Below are 26,644 nucleotides of genomic sequence, written 5' to 3'. Positions count from 1 at the left end.
CACCTGAAACTAACACGACATTGTAAATCAACTATATTCCAATAAAAATTTTTTTAAAAACCTTTCTCTCAGGCTTCCCTGGTGGTGCAGTGGTTGAGAGTCCACGTGCCGATGCAGGGGACACGGGTTCGTGCCCCGGTCCGGGAAGATCCCACATGCCGATGCAGGGCACACGGGTTCGTGCCCCGATCCAGGAAGATCCCACATGCCATGGAGCGGCTGGGCCTGTGAGCCATGGCCGCTGAGCCTGGGAGTCCGGAGCCTGTGGGCCGTGACGGGAGAGGCCACAGCAGTGAGAGGCCCGCGTACCGCAAAAAAAAAAAAAAAAAAAACTTTCTCTGATTGCTATGACTCCTAATACAGAATACATTCTACTCAAGTAAATAAGGAACATGTTTGAGATATATTAAATAACAAAGTACGTCTACAAAATTCAAAGTATAGTGTCTTAGAGACCGTGTTCCCTAACCACATAATCAATAACGGAAGATAAATAAGAAAAATAAAACAAATGTCTTACATGTGCAAGTTAATAAGAGCACCTCTAATTAATTTTGCAGGGCAAAAAGAATTAATGGGAAAAATTTTAAATACTTGAATTTAAATAACACCAAAAATATTCATAAGAATGTACTGAATGCCTCTAAAATTGTGAATAGACAGAAATTTATATCATTAAGTGCTTATATTAGAAAAGAAGTTAGAATAAAAGTTAGTGAGCTAAGCATGAAACTTAGCTAAAGAAGTTAAAAGCAGAACATTTTTAAAGAAAGTGATAGAAAGAAATTATCAAGATTAACATTTTAGTGACATGTAAAAAAGAAGAAAGGATTGATAAAGCCAAAACTAATTATTTGAAAATAATAAAATCAACAAAGTTTGTCATCATTTGTCAGGAAAAAAAAAGAGATAACAAAAATAAATAATTTTAGGAATAAAAGGGGGATCAGAACTACAAAAATGGCAGCAATTTTACAAATTAGAAAAAGTACTATCAACAGGTATATCATAAGAAATTTGAACATTTAGATAAAATGGAAATTTTCATATGGTATGCCAACCTAAATAAATAGAAAACTTTAGGGCTTCCCTGGTGGTGCAGTGGTTAAGAATCCACCTGTCAATGCAGGGGACATGGGTTCGAGCCCTGGTCCAGGAAGATCCCACACTCCACAGAGCAACAAAGCCCGTGAGCCACAACTACTGAGCCTGCGCTCTAGAGCCTGCACGCCACAACTACTGAGCCCACATGCCACAACTACTGAAGCCTGCGCACCTACAGCCCATGCTCCACAACAAGAGAAGCCACTGCAATGAGAAGCCCACGCACCGCAATGAAGAGTAGCCCCGACACACCACAACTAGAGAAAGCCCACGCACAGCAACAAAGACCCAATGCAGCCAAAAATAAATAAGTTTATTAAAAAAAAGAAAACTTTAATAGACCGATAAACAAATATTTAAAATTTACCCCAATCCTCTTCTACAATTAAAAAAATAAAAATCATCATCCAAGGAACATATTATTCCAATCCCATCAAACAGTTCATAAATAGAAGACAAATAAAAAAGAAAGAATGCTCCCCAATTTATTTTGAGACTAAAATAAAATTTTCAATCAAAAAAATCAAACATAGGAAAGGAAATTTTCAGGTCTGTGTCATTAATTTATACAGAAACAAAAATCCTAAACAAAATATCTGAAAGAAAAATCCTAAACAAAATCCTAAATAAAATAATAGCAAACCTTATCCAGCAAGGTATAAAGAAATAAAACAGTTTATAAAACCCTTCCAAAATAAGTTCATATCTTTTCTTGGCAAGTTCCTAACTCTGTGAAGACCTCAAATGTCTCTAACCTGCTTCTTCAGCCCCAGAATTGGAATAATGTCTTTCTCTTTGCAGGAATTAAATAACAAAATAATACCCTGTATGTGAGTCAGTGATTTGTAATCAAAGGAAAAAGAGATTTGGAGCCAGACAGATCTAGGTTCACATCACCCGCAACGGTGAGAGGCCCGCGTACCGAAAAAAAAAAAAAAAAAAAAACGAAGCTGATAAGAATAACTACTTTTCAGGGCTCCCCTGGTGGCGCAGTGGTTGAGAATCCGCCTGCCAATGCAGGGGTCACAGGTTCCATCCCTGCTCCGGGAAGATCCCACATGCCGTGGAGCAACTAAGCCTGTGCACTACAACTACTGAGCCTGCGCTCTAGAGCCCTCAAGCCACAACTACTGAGCTTGCGCGCCTAGAGCCCGTGCTCCACAACGAGAGAAGCCACTGCAATGAGAAGCCCGCAAACCACAACAAAGAGTAGCCCCCGCTCACCACAACTAGAGAAAGCCCTCACAGAGCAGCAAAGACCCAATGCAGCCAAAAATAAATAAATTTAATAAATTAAAACAAAAAAAAAACACTACTTTTCAAAGCTGTTTATAGAATTAAAAAATAACTTATTAAAGACTAGAGTCCAGATCAGGATGGCAGAGTTGGAAGAGCCTGAGCCCCACTCCCCCACCGGGCACACCAAAACCACAAGTACCCGTAGAACAACTCTCTGAGGACAACCTGAAAACCAGCAGGACAGGTTTTCTAAGACTAAGGATATGAAGAAGGGCCACACGGAGATGGATTGGAGGGGCAGAGATGCAGTCCAGTCAGAACCCACAGCCCCAAGTAAGTGACGCACAAGCAGGAGGGTATCACAACCGCAATGTTCCCCTGAGGAGCGAGGGGTCTGACCAGCTCCAGGAGAACAAGCCCCCATAGCGTCTGGCTTGGAAAATCAGTGGGGCTTCTATCCGGGAAGGCTGGGGGGCTGTGGGGAACTGAGACTCCACTCTTGCAGTAGATTCATTTACTAATATTAGGGTGGATGCCAGGCAGGCAAGGACCTGGGGAAACTTTCTCCCAGGACAGAAGTACTGGCTGGAGACTTTTTTTTTTTTTTTTTTTTTTTAAACTCTCCTTCCAACTAGCAGGCCCGGTGCTGGTGGGGCCGTTTCTATCACTCTCAATCAACCTACCTAACACCATGCACCCTGCCCTGGTGTTCCCCTGAGGACCCGCCTCACCCAACCCACCTCTCCAAAGCAGCTCCTACCCCACTCAACTGACAGGCAGCCCTGAACCACAACAAAGAGTAGCCCCCGCTCACCACAACTAGAGAAAGCCCTCACAGAGCAGCAAAGACCCAATGCAGCCAAAAATAAATAAATTTAATAAATTAAAACAAAAAAAAAACACTACTTTTCAAAGCTGTTTATAGAATTAAAAAATAACTTATTAAAGACTAGAGTCCAGATCAGGATGGCAGAGTTGGAAGAGCCTGAGCCCCACTCCCCCACCGGGCACACCAAAACCACAAGTACCCGTAGAACAACTCTCTGAGGACAACCTGAAAACCAGCAGGACAGGTTTTCTAAGACTAAGGATATGAAGAAGGGCCACACGGAGATGGATTGGAGGGGCAGAGATGCAGTCCAGTCAGAACCCACAGCCCCAAGTAAGTGACGCACAAGCAGGAGGGTATCACAACCGCAATGTTCCCCTGAGGAGCGAGGGGTCTGACCAGCTCCAGGAGAACAAGCCCCCATAGCGTCTGGCTTGGAAAATCAGTGGGGCTTCTATCCGGGAAGGCTGGGGGGCTGTGGGGAACTGAGACTCCACTCTTGCAGTAGATTCATTTACTAATATTAGGGTGGATGCCAGGCAGGCAAGGACCTGGGGAAACTTTCTCCCAGGACAGAAGTACTGGCTGGAGACTTTTTTTTTTTTTTTTTTTTTTAAACTCTCCTTCCAACTAGCAGGCCCGGTGCTGGTGGGGCCGTTTCTATCACTCTCAATCAACCTACCTAACACCATGCACCCTGCCCTGGTGTTCCCCTGAGGACCCGCCTCACCCAACCCACCTCTCCAAAGCAGCTCCTACCCCACTCAACTGACAGGCAGCCCTGGCCAGCACCAATGCCCCCCAAAGCAGATCCCACTAGAGAGGGCTGGCCCCACACACCAGCACACCCACAGCAGTCATGGTTGGGACAATCAGCCAGATGAGCTAGGGGCCAGCCCTGCCCACTGGTGCATCCACAACCACAATGGGAGGGCACACACAGCCCACAAAGAAGGTACCTCAGGAGCACCTGGCTTTGGGGACCAGGGGGCATTGAGCCAAAGGACCCCATAGGACACCTTCTATACAAGGCAACTCTCTCAGGAGTGAGAGATGTAGCTGATATGCCTAATCACTGAAACTAACACAGAGAGTTACGCAAAATGAGACAAGGAATACCTTCCAAATGAGAGAACAAGACAAAACCCCAGGAAAATTACTAAATGAAACGGATATAAGCAATTTACCAGATGAAGAGTTCAAAGTAATAGTCACAAAAAATGCTCACTGAACTTGGGAGAAAAATAAATAAAATCAGTAAGAAATTAAACAAAGAGATAGAAAATATAAAAGAGAAAACAGGGAACTGAAGAATACAGTTACTGAAATGAAAAATACACTAGAAGGAATCAACATCAGATTAGAGGATGCAGAAGAATATATCAGCATTCTGGAAGATACGGTAGTGAAATCACCTAATCAGAATAGAAAAAAGAAAAAAGAATCTTAAAAAATGAGGATAGTTTAAGGGACTTCTGGGACAACATCAAGCTTACTAACATTCACCTTATAGGGCTTTCAGAAGGAGAAGAGAGAAAGGGACAGAAAACCTATTTGAAGAAGCAACAACTGAAAATTTTGCCAGCCTAATGAAAGAAACAGACATCCAAGTCCAGGAAGCACAGAGTCCCAAACAAAAAGAACCCAAAGAGATCTATGCCAAGACATATTGTAATGAAAATATCAAAAGTTAAAGCAAAGGAGAGAATATTAAAAGCAGCAAGAGAAAGACAACTTGTTACAAGGGAACCCCCATAAGACTATCAACAGATTATTCAGCTGATAAAAATCAGAAACAAAAGAGGAGAAGTTAGCAATACCACAGAAATACAAAGGATCACAAGCGATTACTATGAACAACTATATGCCAATAAAATGGACAACCTAGAAGAAAAGAATAAATTCCTAGAAACATACATACTATGAACAATTATATGCCAATAAAATGGACAACCTAGAAGAAAAGAATAAATTCCTAGAAACATACAATCTCCCAAGACTGAATCAGGAGGAAGTAGAAAACATGAACAGACTGATTATCAGTTATAAAATTGAATTGGTAATAAAAATACTCCCAACAAACAAAAGTTCAGGACCAGATGGCTTCACAGGTGAATGCTACCAAACATCTAAAAAGGTATTAACACCTATCATTCTCAAACTTTTCCAAAACAACTAAAGAGGAAGGAACACCTGAACACATTCCACAAAGCCACCACCATCCAGTTACCAAAACCAGACAAAGAAACCACAAGAAAAGAAAATTTCAGACCAATATCTTTGATGAACAGAGATAAAAAATCCTCAACAAAATGCTAGCAAACCAAATACAATTCAATAAAAGGACTGCACACCACGATCAAGTGGAATTTATCGCAAGGATGGTTCAATATCCACACATCAATCAACGTGATAAACCACAATAACAAAACAAGGATAGAAATCATATGATCATCTCAAGTGAAAGGAACTACATAATGCTCTGACTGAACAAATCAAACTGTCTATTTTCAAAGTGCATTTTACTTTCAAATTAAAGGTAAAGAGTTCCTGGCTAACTCAGTCTGCAGAATAGCACCAATATGATGAAAGATGCCCATTTTTAGCCAAGCTGTCAGCTGTGGTCAATGCTTTATATTAGTGAATTTTAACGGCAGTTGTGAGAGCTTGAAGAATGCAAAAGATTAAATATCACTCTAGATTGGGTTGGGGGATGTGGAGAAATCATACAAATGTTAAAAAATGTTTGAAGCTGCAATGATTAAATAAAGGAACACATCAATTTGGAGTCACTGGGGAAAAAAATCATATGATCAGCTCAATAGATGCAGAAAAAGCATCTGGCAAAATTCAAAATCCATTGTGACATAAACTCCCACAAAGTGGGTATAGAGGGGATATACCACAACATGATAAAGGCCATATATGACAAACCTACAGCTAAAATCATAAGGGTGACAAGCTAAAAGCTTTTCCTCTAAGATCAGGAACAAGACAAAGAGGCTCACACTTGTCACTTTTATTTAACACAGTCTAGGAGATAAAAGTCATCCAAATTGGAAAGTAACAAGTACAACTCACTAATTGCAGATGACATAATACTATATAGAAAACCCTAAAGACCCCACCAAAAACCATTACAACTAGTAAATGAATTCAGTAAAGTTGCAGGGTACAAAATTAATATACAGAACCAAACCAAAGCCATTAGAACTAGTAAATGAATTCACTGAAGTTGCATGGTACAAAGTTAATATACAGAAATCTGTTGACTTTTATATACCAATAATGAATTTTCAGAAAAATAAATGAAGAAAACAATCCCATTTATAATTGCAAAAAGAATAAAATACCTAGGAGCAAACTGAACCAAGGGGGTGAATGACTTGTATTCTTAAAACTATGACACTAATGAAAGAAACTGAAGACTACACAAATAAATAGAAAGATATACCATGCTCAAAGATTGGAAGAATTAATATTGTTAAAATGTCCATGCTATTGAAAGTAATCTAGAGATTCAATCTACAAAACAAAACCAAAAAAGTCAAAGGAATTTTTCACAGAACTGCAAAAGACAATTCTAAAATTTGTATGGAACCACAGAAGACCCCAAATAGCCAAAACAATCTAAATAAAGGAAAATTAAGCTTCGCTTGGTCATGCTCCCTGATTTCAAACTATACTACAAAGTTATAGTAACCAAAACTGTATGCTACAGGTGCAAAAGTATACACATAGATCAATGGCACAGAATGGAGAGCCCAGAAATAAACCCATACTCATATGGTCAATCTTTGACAAACAAACTAAGAATATGCAATGGGGAAAAGTCAATCCCCTCAATAAATGGTGTTGGGAAAACTGGACAGCTACATGCAAAAGAATAAAACTGGACTACTTCCTCACACCAAATACAAAAATACATTCAAAATGGATTAAAGACTTAAATGTAAGAATGGAAACCAGAAAACTCCTAGAAGAAAATATAGGCAGTACACTCTCTGACATCAGTCTTAGTAATATTTTCTTTGGGTCTCTCTCCTCAGGCAAGGGAAACAAAAGCAAAAGTAAACACATGGGACTTCATCAAACTACAAGCTTTTGCACAGTGAAGGAAACCATCAACAAGACAGAAAACCCAGGCTACTGAATAGGAGAAGATACAGGTAGACCTGTTTTATTGCACTTTGTTGCACTTTGAAGATCTTGCATTTTTTACAAATTTGTGGCAACCAGCAAATCTATAGCCATTTTTCCTACATTTGCTCATTTTATGACTCTGTGTCACATTTTCCTAATTCTCAAAATATTTTAACTCTTCTACCAGCAGAAAGAGTATGCCTCACTGAAGGCTCAGATCATGGCTAGAATTTTTTTAGCAATAAAGTATTTTTAACTGAGGTATTTACATTGTTACTTTAGACATAATGTTATTTCAAACTTAAGAGACTACAGCAGAGTGTAAACATAACTTTTTACTCATTATGAAATCAAAAAAATATGTGACTTGCTTTACTTTGATATTCACTTTACTGCATTGGTCTGGAACTGAATCTTCAATAGCTCAGAGGTATGCCTGTATTTGCAAATGATATATCCTATAAGGGATACATAAAATACGTACATCCCAAAATACGTTAAAAAAAAAACTCACACAACACAAAATTAAAAGAATGAACAATCTGATTTAAAAGGGGGACAGAGGATCTGAATAGACATTTTTCCAAGGAAGACATACAGATGGCCAACAGACACATGAAAAGATGCTCAACATCACTAATCATCAGGGAAATGCAAATCAAAACCACAATGAGATATCACCTCACACTTGTCAGAATGGCTATCATAAAAAGGCAAGAAATAACTTGGCAAAGATGTGGAGAAAAGGGAGGCGTTACACACTGTCTGTGGGAAAGCAAATCAGTGCAGACACTATGGAAAACAGTATTGCAAGACGTTCTTTTGTTTTCCCCTTTCTAATAGGCCCAAAAAAGGAAAAGATCATCTGGTGGGACGCTACACAGAGAAGTGCTATTTGACGTGGGCTTTAAAGCATGGCTAAGATATAGATAAAGAGGAGGGAAACTCAGAGCCAAATAATTGGTCTTGAAAAGAGGAAAATACAAACCGTATACTGGAGGACCTTCTGTGAACTTGTTTAGTTTGGCCAGATCATGAAAGATATAACATGCTGACAAAGTGTAGACAATACGGCTCCAAAGATAGTTTGATGCCAGATTGTAGAGGAAGGAGATAAAAACAGAGCTCTGATTAGCTCCACCTCAAACTGCCTTGTTCATGCCCACCGATGCCAGGTTGGGGGAGGCTGGATGCCCTGAAGACACAGTGGGGAAGCACAGCGGTGATGAGGCCCCCCTCATGGTGCTTGGACGTATGGGAGGCATGAGGAAACCCAGAGAATCCACTGCCGTGTCATCCCTCACGTCTCAACGTCCCTATTCTTGTTTTTGAGATATGGCCAGGGCTTGTTGTTGCCAAGAAGAAAGACCTAGGAGACATGGGGCTGCTCTGTCTTGAATTTTTATTAAAAGAATGAAATGTTTGGATGTGTTGGGAAAAGTTAGCTTTTATATTTTTCACGTGAATCCATAACTGGGACAAGAGAAAGCTTCACTTCTTCAACTGACTGTTATGATTTCATAATTTCTGCCCCGTTCAGGAAGTCTCCTGGCAGGTGGGCAAGGCTTCCATAGCCCGAGTTTTCTGAAAGCCAGCTTTTGCTTCACTCAATGGCCTATCTTGATCCTGTTTTATGTCTTCCTATTGAATGAAGGCTCACTCTATCATCTTTATGGATATCACACATGGTAAAAGTCCTTAGTAGGTTGAGTGCTTATTAGGAAAAGTGCTGTCTAATCAACATAGTTGATGTAAAACCAAATTAGCTCTTGTTACTTACATGGGTATGCCAAGATGAACCCTACTCTAACTTCGTACTTGATAGATCGATCGATCATGCTTGCACCACACATCCCTGTGAGGCTGAGTTGATAACAAGCCTTTATCGTAGCTTGGAAACCTGGAAACCAAAGAATGCAGACTCTGTGTTTGCAGTGACATGCCCTCTTGATACATCTCTACATAGGTGCTTAGTCCCCTAGGAAGGAATGCACGCTCATTCCCTGGCCCTGGCTGGTTTTGTGCAACTCGGATGTGCAGTTAATGAACACTGAAGTTGAAATAAAACTCAGTTTAACAAATGGTATATTTAGCTGGCATCGTTGTGTATTTTGCTAGATTCCTATAATAAATACTTCATATGTTTATGTTTTCTCCTCGTAGCTCCTGAGTCACAAGTTGCCATGGTCATCAAGTCTGGCTTCTCTCATTAGTCTTCACAGCTTCCAATATTTTCCCATCAAAGAAACTGCCACACACTACTTTTAGGGCTTCTTGTGGAATGAAATGGACAATATAAAGCATAAGGAAAATAGAAGACTTGTGGGAGCATTTCCAAGGTACACTGCAAAGGGAGTGAGTGTGTGTGTGTGTGTGTGTGTGTGTGTGTGTGTGTGTGAACCTGAGGACACGTCAATAGCCTTCACCAATCTGAATAAGAGAGAGAAACTGGACTGAAAAGAAAATGAAGAGTGTCAGGGACCTGTGAGACTACACAGAAAAGCCAACACTCACACCATTGGAGTCTCAGAAGGAGAGGGAAAAAGAGTGGGGCTGAAAAGATATTTAAAAAAATAATGGTGACATATAATCCAGCAATCCCACTCCTGGGCCTAAATCCAGACAAAATTCTAATTCAAAAAGATACATACACCCTTATGTTTATAGCAGCACTATTCACAATAGCCAAGACATGGAAAGAACCTAAATGTCCATCGACAGATAAATGCATAAAGAAGACGTGGTACATATACACAACGGGATATTACTCAGTCATAAAAAAGAATGAAATAATGCCATTTGCAGCAACAGGGATGGACCTAGAGATTATCACACTAAGTGAAATAAGTCAGAAAGAGAAAGATGAATACCATATGATATCACTTATACGTGGAATCTAAAATACAACACAAATGAACTTCTCTATGAATCAGAAACGGACTCACAGACATAGAGAACAGACTTGTGGTTGTCAAGGCAGAGAGGGTGGGGGAGGGAAGGACTGGGAGTGTGGGATTAGCAGATGCAAACTATTATATACAGGATGGATAAACAACAAGGTCCTACTGTAGAGCATAGGGAACGATATTCCATATCCTGTGATAAACCATAATGGAAAAGAATATGAAAAAGAATGTATGTACATGTATAACTGAATCACTTTGCTGTACAGCAGATTAACACAACATTGTAAATCAACTATACTTCAATAAAAAAATTTTTTAAAGAAATAATGGCTGAAAACTTCCCAAATTTAGCAAGACATGAACCTACAGAGTAAAAAAGCTAAATAAACCCCAAATAAAGACCATACAACGAAAACATCATAACTAAACTTGTGAAAACTAAAGACAAAGAAAAAATCCTGGAAGCAGACAGAGAGAAACACCACATAACCCACAGCACACACCAACTCAAGTGCCCGCGGATTTCTCATCTGAAGCCGTGGTGGCCAGAAGTGGCCCAACGTTTTTCAAGAACTGAAATTTTAAAAAAACCTGTCAAATAAATTTTATAACCAGTGAAAATATTCTTTAGGATCGAAGAGGAAGTAAAAACTGTCCATTCAAGGAAAATGACCAGAATTCATCACTAGCAAACCTACCCTCCAAGAATGGGTAAAGGAAGTTCTCTAACAGAAAGGAAAGGATTACAAAAGGAAGCTTGAGCATTCAGAAAAGAAAAAAGAAAATCAAAATGGGTAAAAAGAGAGAAAAATATCATAGAATATTCTTCTCATGAGCTGCTTAACTAATATTCGATGGCTGAAGTACAAATGTTAATGTCATCTGATGTGAGATGCTCAATGTATGTCGAGAGAATACTCATATACAATTATATTTTCAAAGCAGGAAGGGTAAAGGGACCTGCGTAGCAGTAAGGTGGTAAAATCTCAGTACCAGCAGACTGTGACCAGTTACAGATGCACGTTGCCACCACTAAGAAAACTGTACAAAGTGACATACTCAAAAACACTGTAAATAAATCAACAGGGAATCCAAAAATTTTCAGGTAATTCACGGGAAGGCAAGAAAAGAGAAACTGAAGAACAAGAAACAGAGGAAGCATGAACATTAATAGCAGCTTTATTTCCAAGAGCCCAGAACTGGAACCAAGCCAGTGTCCTTTAATGGGTTGAATGGGGTTAACCAACTGTGGTACATCCAGACTGTGGAACCGTACTCGGCAATAAGAAATAGCACAATAGGGCTTCCCTGGTGGCGCAGTGGTTGAGAGTCCGCCTGCCGATGCAGGGGACGCGGGTTCGTGCCCCGGTCCGGGAAGATCCCACGTGCCGCGGAGCGGCTGGGCCCGTGAGCCGTGGCCGCTGGGCCTGCGCGTCCGGAGCCTGTGCTCCGCGACGGGAGAGGCCACAACGGTGAGAGGCCCGCGTACTGCAAAAAAAAAAAAAAAAAAAAAAAAAAGCACAATATGGATAACATGCAGCAACTTGGATCTGTCTCAAGCGAATTACGCTGCATGAAAAAATGCCAATCTCAAATGTTCCACACTGCATGATTCTATTTATATGGGGCTTGAAACAACAACAGGACAGAAATAGAGAATAATTAGTGGTTGGCAGAGGTTAGGGACGGGAAGGTGGGCAGCAGTGGGAGGGATGTGACATCGGGTGGGAAGGGGAGAGGGGGAGGGGTTGACAGTGAGTAGCTGGTTGTGGTTATAAAGGGGCAGGAGGAGGGTTCTTTGTGGGGATGGACTGTTCTGTATCCTGCCTGTGATAGTGGATGCACAAACCTACACATGCAGTAAAACTGCACAGAACTAAATGCTCACACACAACTGCATGCACGTAAAACTGATGAAATACGAATAATGGATTATATTTGTATCAATTTCCTGGTTCTGATACTGTACCAATCAGAACTGTACCTGGTTCTGATACTATACCAATGCAAGCATCTACCACTTAGGAAACTGGGTCAAGCCTATATGGGATCGCCCTGTATTTTTTTTTTATTATCATTTGTATTTGATACATAATTTACATATAACATTATATTAGTTTCAGGTACACAACATAACGATTCAATACTTGTATATATTGTGAAATGATCACCACATTGTCTAGGTAACTTCCATCACCAAACATCATTACACATTTTTGGGGGGATAGAAACTTTTAAGATTTACTCTCAGCAACTTTCAAATACAGTTGATCCTTGAACAACATGGGTTTGAACTACGCAGGTCCACTTATACTTGGATTTTTTTTCAATAAATACACAGTCGGCCCTCTGAATTCTCAGGAGCTGTGTCCACAGGTTCAACCAACCATGGATCATGTGCCATGATTACTATCCACACGTGGCTGAATCTGCAGATGCAGAATCTGTGGATACAAAGGACCCACTATGAGACTTGAGCATCGAGGATTTGGGTATCTGCAGAGGGTCCTGGAACCAGTCCTCCACAGATACCATGGGACAACTGTAGATAATACAGTATTATTACCTATATTCACCATGCCATACATTACACCCCATGACTTATTTTATAACTGAAAGTTTGTACTTTGGACCCCCTTCACCTGTTTTGCCCACTCCTCACCTCCCACCTCTGGCAACTACCAATCTCTTCTCTACGAGTTCAGTTTTTTTGTTTTTTTAGATTCCACACAAGAGATCATACAGTCTTTGTCTTTCTGTCTGATTTAGCTCACTTAGCATAAAGCCCTCAAGGTCCATCTATGTTGTCATAAACGGCAAGGTTTCACTCTTTTTTTTGGCTGAATTATATATATATTTATACATATATATAATGTGTGTGTATATATATATATATATATATAAATTTTTTAATCTATTCGGCCATCAATGTACACTAGTTGTTTTTATGTCTTGGCTATCGTCAATAATGCTTCATTGAAGATGGGGGTGCATACATCTTTGAGTTAGCATTTTCATGTCTTTCAGATAAACACTCACAAGTGGGATTGCTGGATCATATGGTAGTTGTAATTTTAATTTTTTGAGGAATCTCCATACTGTTTTCCACAGTGGCAGCACCAATTTCCAATCCCATTAACAACAGTGCATAAGGGTTCACTTTTCTCCACATTCTTGCCAATACTTCTTATCTCTTGTTTTTTTGATGACGGCCATTCTGACAGGTGTGAGATGATATCTCATTGAGGTTTTGATTTAGATTTCCCTAATGATTAGGGATGTTAAGCATGCTTTCATGTGTTTTTTGGCTGTTTGTATGTCTTCTTTGCAAAAATGTCTATTCAGACCCTCTGCCCATTTTTCAATCAAGTACTTGGGGGGTTTTGTGTGAGTTCTTTACATATTTTTGATATTAACCTCTTATCAGATATATGATCTGCAAATATTTACTCCCATTCAGTAAGTTGCCTTTTCATTTTGTTGATGGCTGCCTTGGCTGTGCAGAAGCTTTTTAGTTTGACATAATCCCACTTGTTGATTTTACTTTCGTTGCTCTTGCTTTTAATGTCAGATTCAACATATCATTACCAAAACCTATATCAAGGAGCTTACCCCAATGTTTTCTTCAAGGAGTTTTATGGTTTGTTTCAGGATTTATGTTCAAGTCTTTAATCCATTTTAATTTTTATGTGTAATGCAGGATAGTGGTCCAGTTTTCCAAGCACCGTTTATTGAAGAGACTGTCCTTTCATATTGCATATTCTTGCCTCCTCTGTTGTAAATTAGTTGACCATACATGCATAGGTTTATTATTTCTTATAATACCATAAACATCTACAATTTTCTCAAAATAAAAATTTTTGATAAATGGCTCTTCCAGAAAACCCTTTATAGGCCCATTGCAAATATGATCTTCCCTCCCTTGGGAAAAAGATGGGAATAAATTATGGTGGGAATGATGATTTTCCAGTAATCTCACCAAGGTCTTTATACATGTTTCTCAGAAAAATTTCACATCAATTCAACAAACGGAACATAAAGCATTTTGTTTTCGGAGTTCCTATGTAAATTCATTCTTCGTAAGTTGTTCCAAGTTACTCTTTAAAGTTGTTGCTAAAAATCAAAAAGGAAGCTGCCCATTAGACCCACCTGGAAGAGGTTAGGTGTAACTCCTTCTTGCAAGAGAATACCACGTTACAAGACATAATTTTATTCTCCTCCTAAAAATTAGGAAGCCAGATTGGCTCGGTCATATGGAAAAAATCTTCATGTCTCCATCAGACTTATGAAACTACAAATAAGGGGTGGAAACCCATGTAACAATATATTAATACTGTGTACCATTGAGTTTTAGTTTTGTTTTGCTTTTTTAGTGGAATATAATCGCTTTACAATGCTGTGTTAGTTTCTGCTGTACAATGAAGTGAATCAGCTCTATGTATACCTATATCCCCTCCCTCTTGGACCTCCCTCCCCTCCCCCATCCCACCCCTCTATGTCATCAGAGAACCGAGCTGAGCTCCCTGTGCTATACTGCAGGTTCCCACTGGCTACCTATTTTACACATGGTAGTGTATTTATGTCAAACCTAATCTCCCAATTCATCCCACCCTCCCCTTACCCCCGTGTCCACATGTCCATCCTCTACATCTATGTCTCTATTCCTGCTCTACAAATAGGTTCATCTGTACCATTTTTCTAGGTTCCCCATATATGCATTAATATACAGTATTTGTTTTTCTCTTTCTGGCTTACTTCAGTCTGTATGACAGACTGTAGGGTCCATCCACATCTCTACAAATAACCCTATTTCGCTTCTTTTTATGGATGAGTAATATTCCATTGTATATACGTACCACATCTTCTTTACCCATTCATCTATTGTTGGACATTTAGGTTGTTTCCATATGCTGGCTATTGTAAATAGTGCTGCAATGAACATTTACAATGTGCATGTGTCTTTTAGAATTATGATTTTCTCATGATATATGCCCAGTAGTGGGATTGCTGGGTCATATGGTAGTTCTATTTTTAGTTTTTTAAGGAACCTCCATACTGTTCTCCACAGTGGCTGTATCAATTTACATTCCCACCAACAGTATAAAAGGGTTCCCTTTTCTCCAGAACTTCTGCAGCATTTATTGTTTGTAGACTTTTTTGATGATGGCCATTCTGACGAGTGTGAGGTGATACCTCATTGTAGTTTTCATTTGCATTTCTCTAATTAGTGATGTTGAGCATCCTTTCATGTGCCTCTTGGCCATCTGTATGTCTTCTTTGGAGAAATGTCTATTTAGGTCTTTTGCCTATTTTTTAATTGGGTTGTTTCCTTTTTTGATATTGAGCTCCACGAGCTGTTTGTATATTTTGGAGATTAACCCTTTGTCCGATGCTTCATTTGCTAATATTTTCTCCCATTCTGAGGATTGTCTTCTTGTCTTGTTTATGGTTTCCTTTGCTGTGCGAAAGCTTTTAATTTGGTCCCATTTGTTTATTTTTATTTTTATTTTCATTATTCTAGGAGGTGGGTCAAAAAAGATCTTGCTGTGGTTTATGTCAAAGTGTGTTTTCCTCTAAGAGTTTTAGAGTGTCCAGTCTTAGGTCTTTTATCCATTTTGAGTTTATTTTTTGTGTATGGTATTAGGTAGTGTTATAATTTCATTCTTTTACGTGTAGCTGTCCAATTTTCCCAGCACCACTTACTGAAGAGGCTGTCTTTTCTCCATTGTATGTTTTTGCCTTCTTTGCCATAAATTAGGTGACCACAGGTGTGTGGGTTTATCTCTGGGCTTTCTACCTTGTACCATTGATCTATACTTGTTTTTGTGTCGGTACCATACTGTCTTCATTACTGTAGCTTTGTAGTAGTTTGAAGGTGGGGAGCCTGAGTCCTCCAGCTCCATTTTTCTTTCTCAAGATTGCTTTGGGTATTCAGGGTCTTTTGTGTTTCCATACAAATTGTAAAATTTTTTGCTCTAATTCTGTGAAGAATGCCATTGGTAGTCTGATAGGGATTGCACTGAATCTGTAGATTGCTTTGGGTAGTAATTTTCACAATATTGATTCTTCCAAACCAAGAAATTTCTTTCATCAGTGTTTTATAGTTTCCTGAGTACAGGTCTTTTGCCTCCTTAGGTAGGTTTATTCCTAGGTATTTTATTCTTTTTGTTGTGGTGGTAAATGGGATTGTTTCCTTAATTTCTCGTTCTGAATTTTCATTGTTAGTGTATAGGAATGCCAGAGATTTCTGTGCATCAATTTTGTATCCTGCAAGCTTACCAAATTCATTAATTAGTTCTAGTAGTTTCCTGGTGGCATCTTTACGATTTTCTATGTATAGTATCATGTCATCTGCAAACAGTGGCAGTTTTACTTCTTCTTTTCCAATTTGTATTCCTTTTATTTCTTTTTCTTCTCTGATTGCCATGGCTAGAACTTGCAAAACTATATTGAATTAAGAGTGGCAAGAGTGGACATCCTTGTCTTGTTCCTGATCTTAGTGGAAATGCTTTCAGTTTTTCACCATTGAGAATGATGTTTGCTGTGGGTTTGTCATATCTGGCCTTTATTATGTTGAGGTAGCTTCCCTCTATGCCCATTTTCTGGAGAGTTTTCATATAAATGGGTGTTGTATTTTGTCAAAAGCTTTTATTGCATCTATTGAGATGATCATATGGCTTTTATTCCTTAATTTGCTAATATGGTGTATCACATTGATTGCTTTGCATATATTGAAGAACCCTTGTATTCCTGGGATAAATCCCACTCAATCATGGTGTATGATCCTTTTAATGTGTTGTTGGATTCTGTTTGGTAGAGATTAAGGGGCAGTAAAAACACTGCTTTGGTTTCTAAATGTCTGGGTGTTCAGAAGTTGTCATAGTGCATGTTTTAAAATAATGAAAATCGGTTTCACCAAAGAAAGGAGGGACCCCTTGCATGACCCACATGCAAGGATGGGTCAGTTCCAGGGAAAAGAGTATTCTTCTATCTCCAGACAAAATGAACCACAGGGTTTTTCTAAGCCGATGTAATCTATGTATAAATAATGCCATACAAGGGATCATCTTTCAGTAAGACATCTTGATAGTAGGAGAGAGCAGACCTTGCCCTGAGGAAAAAATGCTCTGTTCAAGTTTAGGGTCTAAAATAGGTTCTAGAATGATAATCTGAGGTGAGGCTGGGGCAGGAAAGTGACCATATATGAACTATGTTCCGTAAAATGCAAATGTGTGTGCAAGAGGATGGAAAGACGTGTGAATTTAACACAAAGAGACCAATGGTAAATAGATTAAACCCATTTTATTTGTTTGTGGTTTTTCAGTTACTTATGTAGAATTAAAATCAAGCCAAATCATCAGGTATGTTTTATTCAAACACCATGGAATTTATACCAAAACTCCCATCATGTTTTATAAAAAGCAGTGTAAGTTCACTAAAAGGTACTCTTCCAACAGCCATATCTAAGTCATGGAATCACATTTAAATTAATTAGAGAGAATATATTTCAGTGTCAGGATACTGTAATCATTTATTCTAGCCTTAATAGACTTTTTACAAATTATAACATTGAGGAGAAAATTGTTGAGAATGTAATATTCGTTTAGGCCTCACAGAGCAAACATTGTTCTTCAATCTCATACAAAATCCTTGCATTTCTCAATCAATCTACAAACTAGCTGAGACATAACCATTGTTACTAAACAATACAAAGAAGCCAAGGTTTAGAGATACTAAGTGATTCCATCCAAGGATGCTCACAGGAGAGCAGGGCAAGTTTGACCAGAACCCTGACTCCAAACTGCTTCCCTTTCTACTTCATCATATATGTATGCCCAATAAAAAGCATGAGAATCATAAAATATGACTTTAAAAATGCCCAAGGCCATCTTTTAATTAGTTTGGATAGACTTCGTTTTCAAATCTTGTTAAATTTTTCAAAAAAGGTTTCACTCAGTTGTTCAAATGCTAAGACCACGTTGTCCTCTTCATTTTCACATAGTTCACGCAAAGAAACACTGTAAATGGAAATATAGATACACATAAAACTCACCCATTCTACTGAGAGTCGGTATCTTAAGAAGGGCTTTCCCCAGGGAGGCAGAGCTAAGTAAATCCCACTAGATGATGAAATGTGAGCAAAGTGAGGAAAAGAATCGTAAGGAACATATTTATCTCAAAAACAAAAAACAAAAAAACACCTTGTCAATGAATCAATCAATCAAGACAATCACCATGCAGCTCCTCTCCCTCTATTTTACCAAGAGGATTTTAACGGCCACCAAGTCCCATGTAACCAGATACCTCTTCCCTTCAATAATAGCAGCACAAATCCCCTTCTTTTTCCCCACATTTTTTTTTTATGGAGTCATTTTGTGGGTTTTTTTTTTTTTCAGTATATACTTAAACCTACAGGCAACTACCTCTATAAAAAGCAAAACAATCCTCCCTTTACCTAGATGTATGAGAAAATTAAGAAAACAGGGTATGATAAACAAAATAATGGCCCACAAAGATATCCATGTCCTAATCCCTAGAAATTTATAAATCCTTAGGTTACATGGCAAAGGAGAATTAAGGCTGTAAATGGAATTGAAGTTGCCAATTGGCTGACCCTGAGGTGGGGAAATTAACCTGGATTATCTGGGTGGCGAACTGTTGTCACAAAGGTCATTGTAAGTGGAAGACAGGGGGCAGGAGAGAGTGAATGTCAGAGTGACCTGATATAAGAATCTGTCCCCCAGTGCTGGCTTTGAAGACAGAAGGGGCCAAAATCAAAGCGTCTAGAATCTGGAAAAGACAATCAAATAGATTGTCCCAGAGGCTCCAGAAAGGAACGCCTTGACAACACCTTGATTTCAGCCCAGTGAGACCCATTTTGGACCTCTGACCTCCAGAACTGAAAGACACTAAAGTTGTGTTGGTTTAAACACTATGTTTGTGGTCATTTGTTACAGCAGCAATAAGGAACTGATACACAGGTGACGAGAATGGAGAGAGGAAATCCAAGAATGGACAGTGCAGCTGGGCTCATCAGGACTGGGAACAGTCAGGACCTGACCTTTCATCAGCCTTTTGTAACCTGTACCTGCCTTGATTCCACTAGAGGTCCAGTTTTTCCCTGGTGTCTTCATTGACCTACCGCAAAGAATGACCAGCTCTGTACCCACAATACTGAATTTCCTCCTAGTTACAGACTCACAATTGTGACTCCCGGACATTTCCTCCTGAACAATATTCAAGAGATATAATGTGACACATACCATCTAACTCACTGGTGTTTGTTCTCAGTCCCCAGATCTCATCCTCGCGCCTATGTTTTTACATATCATTAACTAAAATGGAAACCCTGGTTGTGGAAACTGAGAACGTGAGGGTCTAGGGATTCTCGAAGCTTTGGGATACTGCTGCCTGTTGGTCTAAAGTGCCTGGGCTGAGGCTCTGGTCTAGGTGAAAGTTCATGGATTTTGGAATTAGTTCTATTATAGAAACAATGCAACAGAGAGTTGAGGAGAAGGTCTGCAAAGTCTCTGGGGAGTTGAAATGCTTGGCACCTAAAGAGGCTCAGGGGCATCTTTAAGTACGAGCTCAACATTTTTCAAATTACCATTAAATTATTCGAAAATCTGAAATCAATATTTAAAATGTATAACATACCTGATAGATTGAATGGTGAGCCCAAAATCTTTCAACAACTGATAAGCAGCTCCTTCATTCATCCTAAACAAAACAACATTTTGAAAATTAATGGTATAAAAACATTAAAGAATTTATTTCATATTGAAATGTTGGATTGGTCATTAATGGATTACTTTTGTCTGTCAAGATGTATTTACTAAAATCATTTCTGCCACAGACTCCCAGATGATTTAATCTGTGAGAATGACAATTATGAACTCCAGTCACAAGTTCACAACCAGAGATAATCAATGAACATGGGAGGCTGACCTTCTAGGAGAAACCCAAGTCGCAAAGTCAAGATCAGGAGCGTGGATGGGGCCAGAGAGTCAAAGAGAAGAACGACGTGAATTACTCACTGGTGTCACAACTACTTTATTCACAATAATGAGTCCTACTGTCAAAAATGATCAGTGTTTCTCAAGAGGGTCAGAAGTTTTAAATACTTGAATTCACTAAAGATTGTTCAAAATGTATTTAAAATGCATATTGAATTCCTGATGGTGTGACAGAATTCCCTTCCCCCAACACATCCACACACACGTCCATGTGCTCAGTGACTGGGCCAATTTCTCCATTCCCAGTAAATCCCTGCACAGTTTTTGAAAATGGTTTCCCTGCCAAAGAGTTAAAGCAACTGTCAAAGTCTCAGTCCTCAGATGTGAATTACGTTCTTTTCATATACTTCTCTCAGACAATGCAGAGCATGGCATTATTTGTTATTGTTATCCATTTTTTAAATATATAATAATCAATAAATAGTACTAGGTAAAAAACATATCTGTGAACAGGTGCAAATATCGATAACTGTAGTGTAAATCTTTATGTCAAGTGAGTCAGCCTAAGTCTCAAGATTTTGCTGGTCAAACACGAATAACAATACCACCAAATGTATTTTCTCTTGCCCTTAGTCTGTAAGAAAAAATTTCAGTATGTTTAGCATGATTAACCTATACTTGAAATTGTAAGAAGGTGTTTGCCTAAGATTCATTACGTTCATTTATTAGATGTAAAGATGCAGATGGAGATGGATATAGAAATAGAACTAGAGGTAGAGGTGGAAATGACAGAGAGAGAGAGGTAGAGGTGAAAAGGATAGAGAGGGGTAGAGGTAGAGATGGGGATGCTGGGGATGACGGGGATGCTGGGGATGATGGGGATGCTGGGGATGACGGGGATGCTGGGGAGGGAGATGGAGACACAGACAGATAAAACACACCTGTTGTCCTGGACCAATCCTGTCAAGGAACCGTGTCTATAGAAATCGAGTGCATAAGCATTGAGCTGCATTCTTCTTCCTTGGTGATCAAATCCCTGTGGCCACAGCACAGGAGCCCGAGTGCTATCAATGCCAATGGTGCGCAGAGTGACCTGAAGAAATAGAGCTCTCCTTAATTTACTATTTATGTGTAAAGAAAGTTTATGATTTCTTACATTGTGCTTCATAGTTCCTTCCTAGAATCAACACGTTTAAAGCACAATCTTCACAGTGAAAGTAGAGGGTGTCTCTCATACACACTGAGGTAGCGCTGTCCCAAGTGGGACAGTAGGATGGCTTGGCTCCACCGATGAACATCACTGCCTCACGACGTACGATAAAAATTTCAACTACCCGGCCACTAGAATATAGCAAGACTCACTGGGAAAGAAAAGCTAATTTAAAATTTTATCAGTATCCTAACTGGTGCAGGAAATACCTTTGTACTCAGAGTGTCAGGAAGCTGGTGCCTTGCATGTCTGGAAAGAAGGCTTAAACTGAGTAACTGACAATCTTTAGATCCCAATTACTGGAACAAAAGGGAAGGGGAGGAAGATGAAGGGGAAAGAAAAAGGAAAATATGAAAAGGAAGAAAGCACATCAGTAGTTTTCCATGTCTGCTCATTTTCTGAAAACTCTATGGGTCAACAGGAACTCCAGTGCAGGGCCAGTGAGAGTGCACACTGGCACAGCTACTTTCTAAAATGACTGGGGAGTAGCTCAGAAAGTTATTATTATTAAAAGTTCTTAGAATATTCTTATTCCTTTATGATCCAGAAAATTGTTTTGACCCCGAAAATCTGGAAGATTTGCAATCAAGGGGAATTGGTGGATAAGTAAGGTAAAATTATGTGGGGGAATGCAGAATCTAAATACAAGAGGAAAAGAACTACATCAAAATTTAAATCATTAAAAATTTTAATCTTGACTGTTTTTAACTTGACAGTTATGGGTGTTAAAACACTTTAGTATTTATATTCCATTTTATATATTTAAAAGGATGATGCAATGGTTCTATTTTAACATATCAACATTTATCTGAAAATGCAATCTATATCATTAGAAACTATTTAAATATATGATAAAAAATATATGCGTCCATTTAAAATGCACAGGTGTCTATACAGTTTTTCAAAATTCTTTGAAAACAGTGTGGAGGTTTCTCAAAAAACTAAAAATAGAGGTACCATATGATCCAGTGATCCCACTCCTGGGCATATATCCAGAAAAGACAAAAACCATGATTCGAAAGATACACGCACCCCAGTGTTCACAGCAGCACTATTTACAATAGCGAAGGCATGGAAGCAACTTCAAAGTCCATCAACAGATGACTGGATAAAGAAAATGTGGTACATATATACAATGGAATACTACTCGGCCATAAAAAAGAATAATGTAATTTGCAGCTACACAGATGGACCTAGAGATTATCATATTACGCAAAGTCAGAAAGAGAAAAACAAATGCCAGATGATATCACGTATATGTGGAATCTAAAATATGACACAAATGAACCTCTCCATGAAACAGAAACAGACACACAGTCATAGAGAACAGACTGGTTGCCAAGGGGGAGGAGGAGGTAGAGGAGGGATGGTTTGGGAGTTTGGGGTTAGCAGATGCAAACTATTATACATAGGATGGATAAACAGCAAGGTCCTACTGGATGGCACAGGGAACTGTATTCAGTATTCTGTGAGAAACCATAATGGAAAAGAATATGAAAAAGCATATATGTGTGTGTGTGTGTGTGTGTGTGTGTGTGTGTGTGTGTGTACCTGAATCACTTTGCTGTACACAAGAAGCTAACACAACATTGTAAATCAACTACACTTAAATTTCCACAAGTTTATTCCAACATTCAAATGGGTTATCCGGCATATTTGAAATGTATCTAGTTCTTTATACTTCATTTTTGACATCACTGATACAGAATATGTGGGATTTACAGCATCTACAGCAATACTGGGAAAGCCTGCAGATAGTTTTATGTGCTCTTTTCACAGCAAACCTCTGTCAATCTCCAGAAAAGTGGTGATCCTGGATTTCTGTATAATGGAACAGGGTTCCTCAGGCCAGGGTGAGAAACTGGCCTCAAGAGCACCTTTTCCTGGATATTTCTGTTGATACACCTGAAATTCTTTTCAATTTGGGGAATTCGAAGTCCTTGCTAAGCTGCCTAGAAGTATATATCCAATTCTTTCTTAAAGACGTTCTATTTATAAGCCGCGTTTTCCACTTACATGGTCAGAAGTTTCTAGATGAAGCAAATTTCCATCAGAGTTCCCAGAGAGACAGGCAAATGGAGAAATGGCTACTCTTCCTTCCTTGCAGCTCATCAAGTGAGACACAAGTTGGGAGTCTTCACACTCTTCACCTGAGAAATCTGGCCATAAGAGGTTGGCACAAATCAGCTTTGACGATTAAGCCAGATTGCCAAGCTTTACACACCTGCTCTAGACCAGGCGGCAAAGGGGAGCCATTCAACTTTCAAAGACCAACACTGTACTGAAGACTGAATAAGACAGATCACATACAGCAAGCAGCACATCCTGGCACAGAATACATTCAATAAATGTTAGTTGTTAATACTATTATCCACAGTATAAAATTTTGTATTGTATTTTAGTTGCTTTGATCAACAGGTCATAAAATACTAAATTTAAATTGTATCCTCTTTTAGCCCAGAAATGTTGTTATTACCTTGGTCCTTTTTCCCACCAAACTCAGACTTGGCTGCAGAATTCTTCTAGACAGGTTGATTCAAGCAGCCACCATCAGCAGGTTTGGAAATGGCATATGAGAAGAAGTATGTTTTCCATTCCTCCCTTTGTAAAGCACCGGAGGGCGCATTCAGAGTCGGCTCTCACTTGTGACTGAGGCTGAAACTTCCCGCTCCTGTTCCTCCTCTGGATGCTCACCACACCCACTGCCACTGTCTGCTTCCTGCTTTCACGCTGTCCAGGAAGCTACACGGTCCTCCTCCCTGACTTCTTCCAGCTGAGGATGTTACAAAACCAGGAAATGGCTACCCAGAGCTCACCCCTTTCCCTGTATCCCTGTCACCGTTTCCAGTTTAGTTTCTCCCAGATTTTCATCCAATAGCTCATGAAAAGTAAGGGCAAAGATTAGGAGTGTTGACTACGTGCTACGTGCTGTTTGGAGATACTTACAGACATTGGCTTATCTATTTAAAGCTCACCCAAACTAGGTGGATAGTGTTATCCTCCTCATTTATCTGTTGAGAAAATCGAGGCAGGAATATGGAGTCACCTGCTCGAAGTCCCACTGCTAACAAGTAGCAGAGCCAGAGCCTGGACTCAGGTCATATGCAGAGAGTTTATGCTCATGACCACCATGCACAGCTCCTCTCAAGGAAAAAGTGACAGAATCGCTTCTTGTTTCTCCTCATCTCATAGGTGTCCTTACTCCATTTTCCAGGCTCGTCCCAAACCCCACCTTTAATCAAGATGGTTTATAAATGACTCTATTCAATGTCATTCTCCATTGTCCTTTACTTAATTCTAATAATCATATCTTCCTCCTTGAGAGAGTAGAAAGGATCCCCTTATTCTAAGGCAGACTGATCTTTCCAGGGCTGTACTCTTCTTACGGGATAAAATATTCTTAGGCAAGATTATTTATTTTTTAAACTGTTCCACAATGGAGCTAAGATACACTTACCTATTTTTGACAATGGGAGCTGATGTTCTTGTTTCATATCAGCCAGTCTGGAAACAATCAGTAGGAAAGAGGCAAAGTCCTTTGTCACATTTGTGTTATACTCAACTAGAGCAGCCTTGAAGTCCTCAGGGAGATCCTCCAGAAACACCTAAATCATCAAGGAGGTCATCAAAAAAAAAAAGCTGGAGGCCAAACATTTTTCAGAGAGATCTACGTACCATCCTTGAAAACTGAAAGTTTAGAAGAACTGCAAAGAACAATGTAATATAATTCTATAGTTATCTATCTATTCAGTAATGTAACTGTTCCATTCTTTCATCTATGAAATTCAGGTGAAATTCATTTTTCATTCCTATTTGTGTTATAAAAACCAATACCTTTACTCTTAAAAGTTTGTTTTCATGCTATTTAATCAAAACTTTTAAATATAAGTATGCCCTCAAATGACATTAGATTTGTAAATATTTCAAAGAATCTAGTGACATGTTTGGAAAGCAAGCAACAATATAAAGTCCCCTTTGTGCCTCGAACAAACCTCACTTAATTGTGAGGGTCTTTAAAACCCCACTGGATTCATTCTTCTAATAGTCTGTTAATTATTCTTCCATCTATACTTTCATAAAAGAAATACATCTCTCATTTTTGTAATGTCCTTGTCAAGTTTTGATATTACGTTTAAGTTTTGCTCCCTTTTTATATTCTCTAGAAGAGTTTGTGAAAATTTGCTGCTATTCTTTAAATGTTTAAAAAAGTTCACCACTGAAGCCATCTAAACCTGGGTTTTTTTTAATGGGAAAATTTTTAAAAATAATTGGTTACATTTCTTTAATAGCTATCAGATATGAAATTATTCATATAGTCCTTGGTTAGTTTTAGAAAGTTGCATTTTCTAGGAATTTGCCCATTTTGTCCAAATAGTCAAATGTTTTTTCCATTTGATGTACTACATAAGATCTGTAATGTCTCATTTTCTTTCCTGATAATTGTAATTTGTGCTTTCTCTCCCTTCTTTGTCAACGAGTCTTGCTGTGTATTCATCACTTTTATTATAAATCTTAACAAAGAAGCAACTTAGGCCTTGCTGAGTTCCCTTTTTTTACAATTGTTCTCAGTTTACTTTATTTCTGTTCTCATTTTATTATTCTTTTTCTTGTATTTCCCTTAGGTTAGATATTCTGTTTTATTTATTTTGCTTTGTTTTGTTTTCTCCTAACTCCTTAAGCTGAAAAGTCAAATCACTGATTTTTTTTCAGCCTGTCTTCTTTTCTAAGATGTGGTTATAAAGGCTATAAATGTCCCTCTAATCATTGCATAAATCACATCTTATATTTGTATGTAGTCTTCATTATCATTTAACTAAAATATTTGATAATTTCCATTTTATTTATTTTTTGTCTTATGTGTATTTAGAAATGAAACGAGTTTGTTCAATTTTAAGGCAATTAAGGTGTTTCTGGTCCAGAAACAAATTTCACATATATATTACTAGCATATATTTGACAAAGGTACCAATAACACACAATACAGAAGGGAAAGTCTTTTCAAAAAATGGTATTGGCAAAATGATACATACATGTAAAAGATTGAAATTGGACCCCGACCATATGCTGTACATAAAAATAAACTCAAAACAGATAAAAGACTTAAATGTAAGACCTAAAACTGTAAAATTAATAAAAGAAAATATAGTGACATTGGTTTTGGCCATGATTTTTTTAATGTAACACCAAAAGTATAGGCAACACAAGTGAAAATAAACAAGTGGGACTACGTCAAACTAAAAACCTTCTGCACAGCAAA

At 38.7% G+C, this 26,644-nt stretch overlaps 1 protein-coding gene across 2 annotated transcripts in view; it reads right to left on the bottom strand.

The window, feature by feature from the left end:
• Positions 1-17,539: 17,539 nt before the first annotated feature.
• The window catches only part of DDX60 (DExD/H-box helicase 60), a 91,404-nt gene continuing 82,299 nt past the window's right edge, over positions 17,540-26,644 (bottom strand). Inside the window, exons 34-38 of one of the 2 annotated variants that reach the window (XM_028494282.1) lie at positions 24,845-24,992; positions 23,404-23,546; positions 21,119-21,270; positions 19,879-19,941; positions 17,540-18,239 (exon numbers count right to left, since the gene is read on the bottom strand). In XM_028494282.1, coding sequence (XP_028350083.1) covers positions 18,140-18,239; positions 19,879-19,941; positions 21,119-21,270; positions 23,404-23,546; positions 24,845-24,992 — 606 coding nt within the window. In that variant the 3' untranslated portion in view covers positions 17,540-18,139. Of the gene's footprint in view, positions 18,342-19,878; positions 19,942-21,118; positions 21,271-23,403; positions 23,547-24,844; positions 24,993-26,644 lie in introns of both variants that reach the window. The other variant, XM_028494281.1, reaches the window with a different exon arrangement.

Source organism: Physeter macrocephalus, chromosome 9 (genome assembly GCF_002837175.3).
Source record: "Physeter macrocephalus isolate SW-GA chromosome 9, ASM283717v5, whole genome shotgun sequence".
NCBI classification, from domain to species: domain Eukaryota; kingdom Metazoa; phylum Chordata; class Mammalia; order Artiodactyla; family Physeteridae; genus Physeter; species Physeter macrocephalus.
This window is presented reverse-complemented; position numbering and strand designations above follow the sequence as displayed.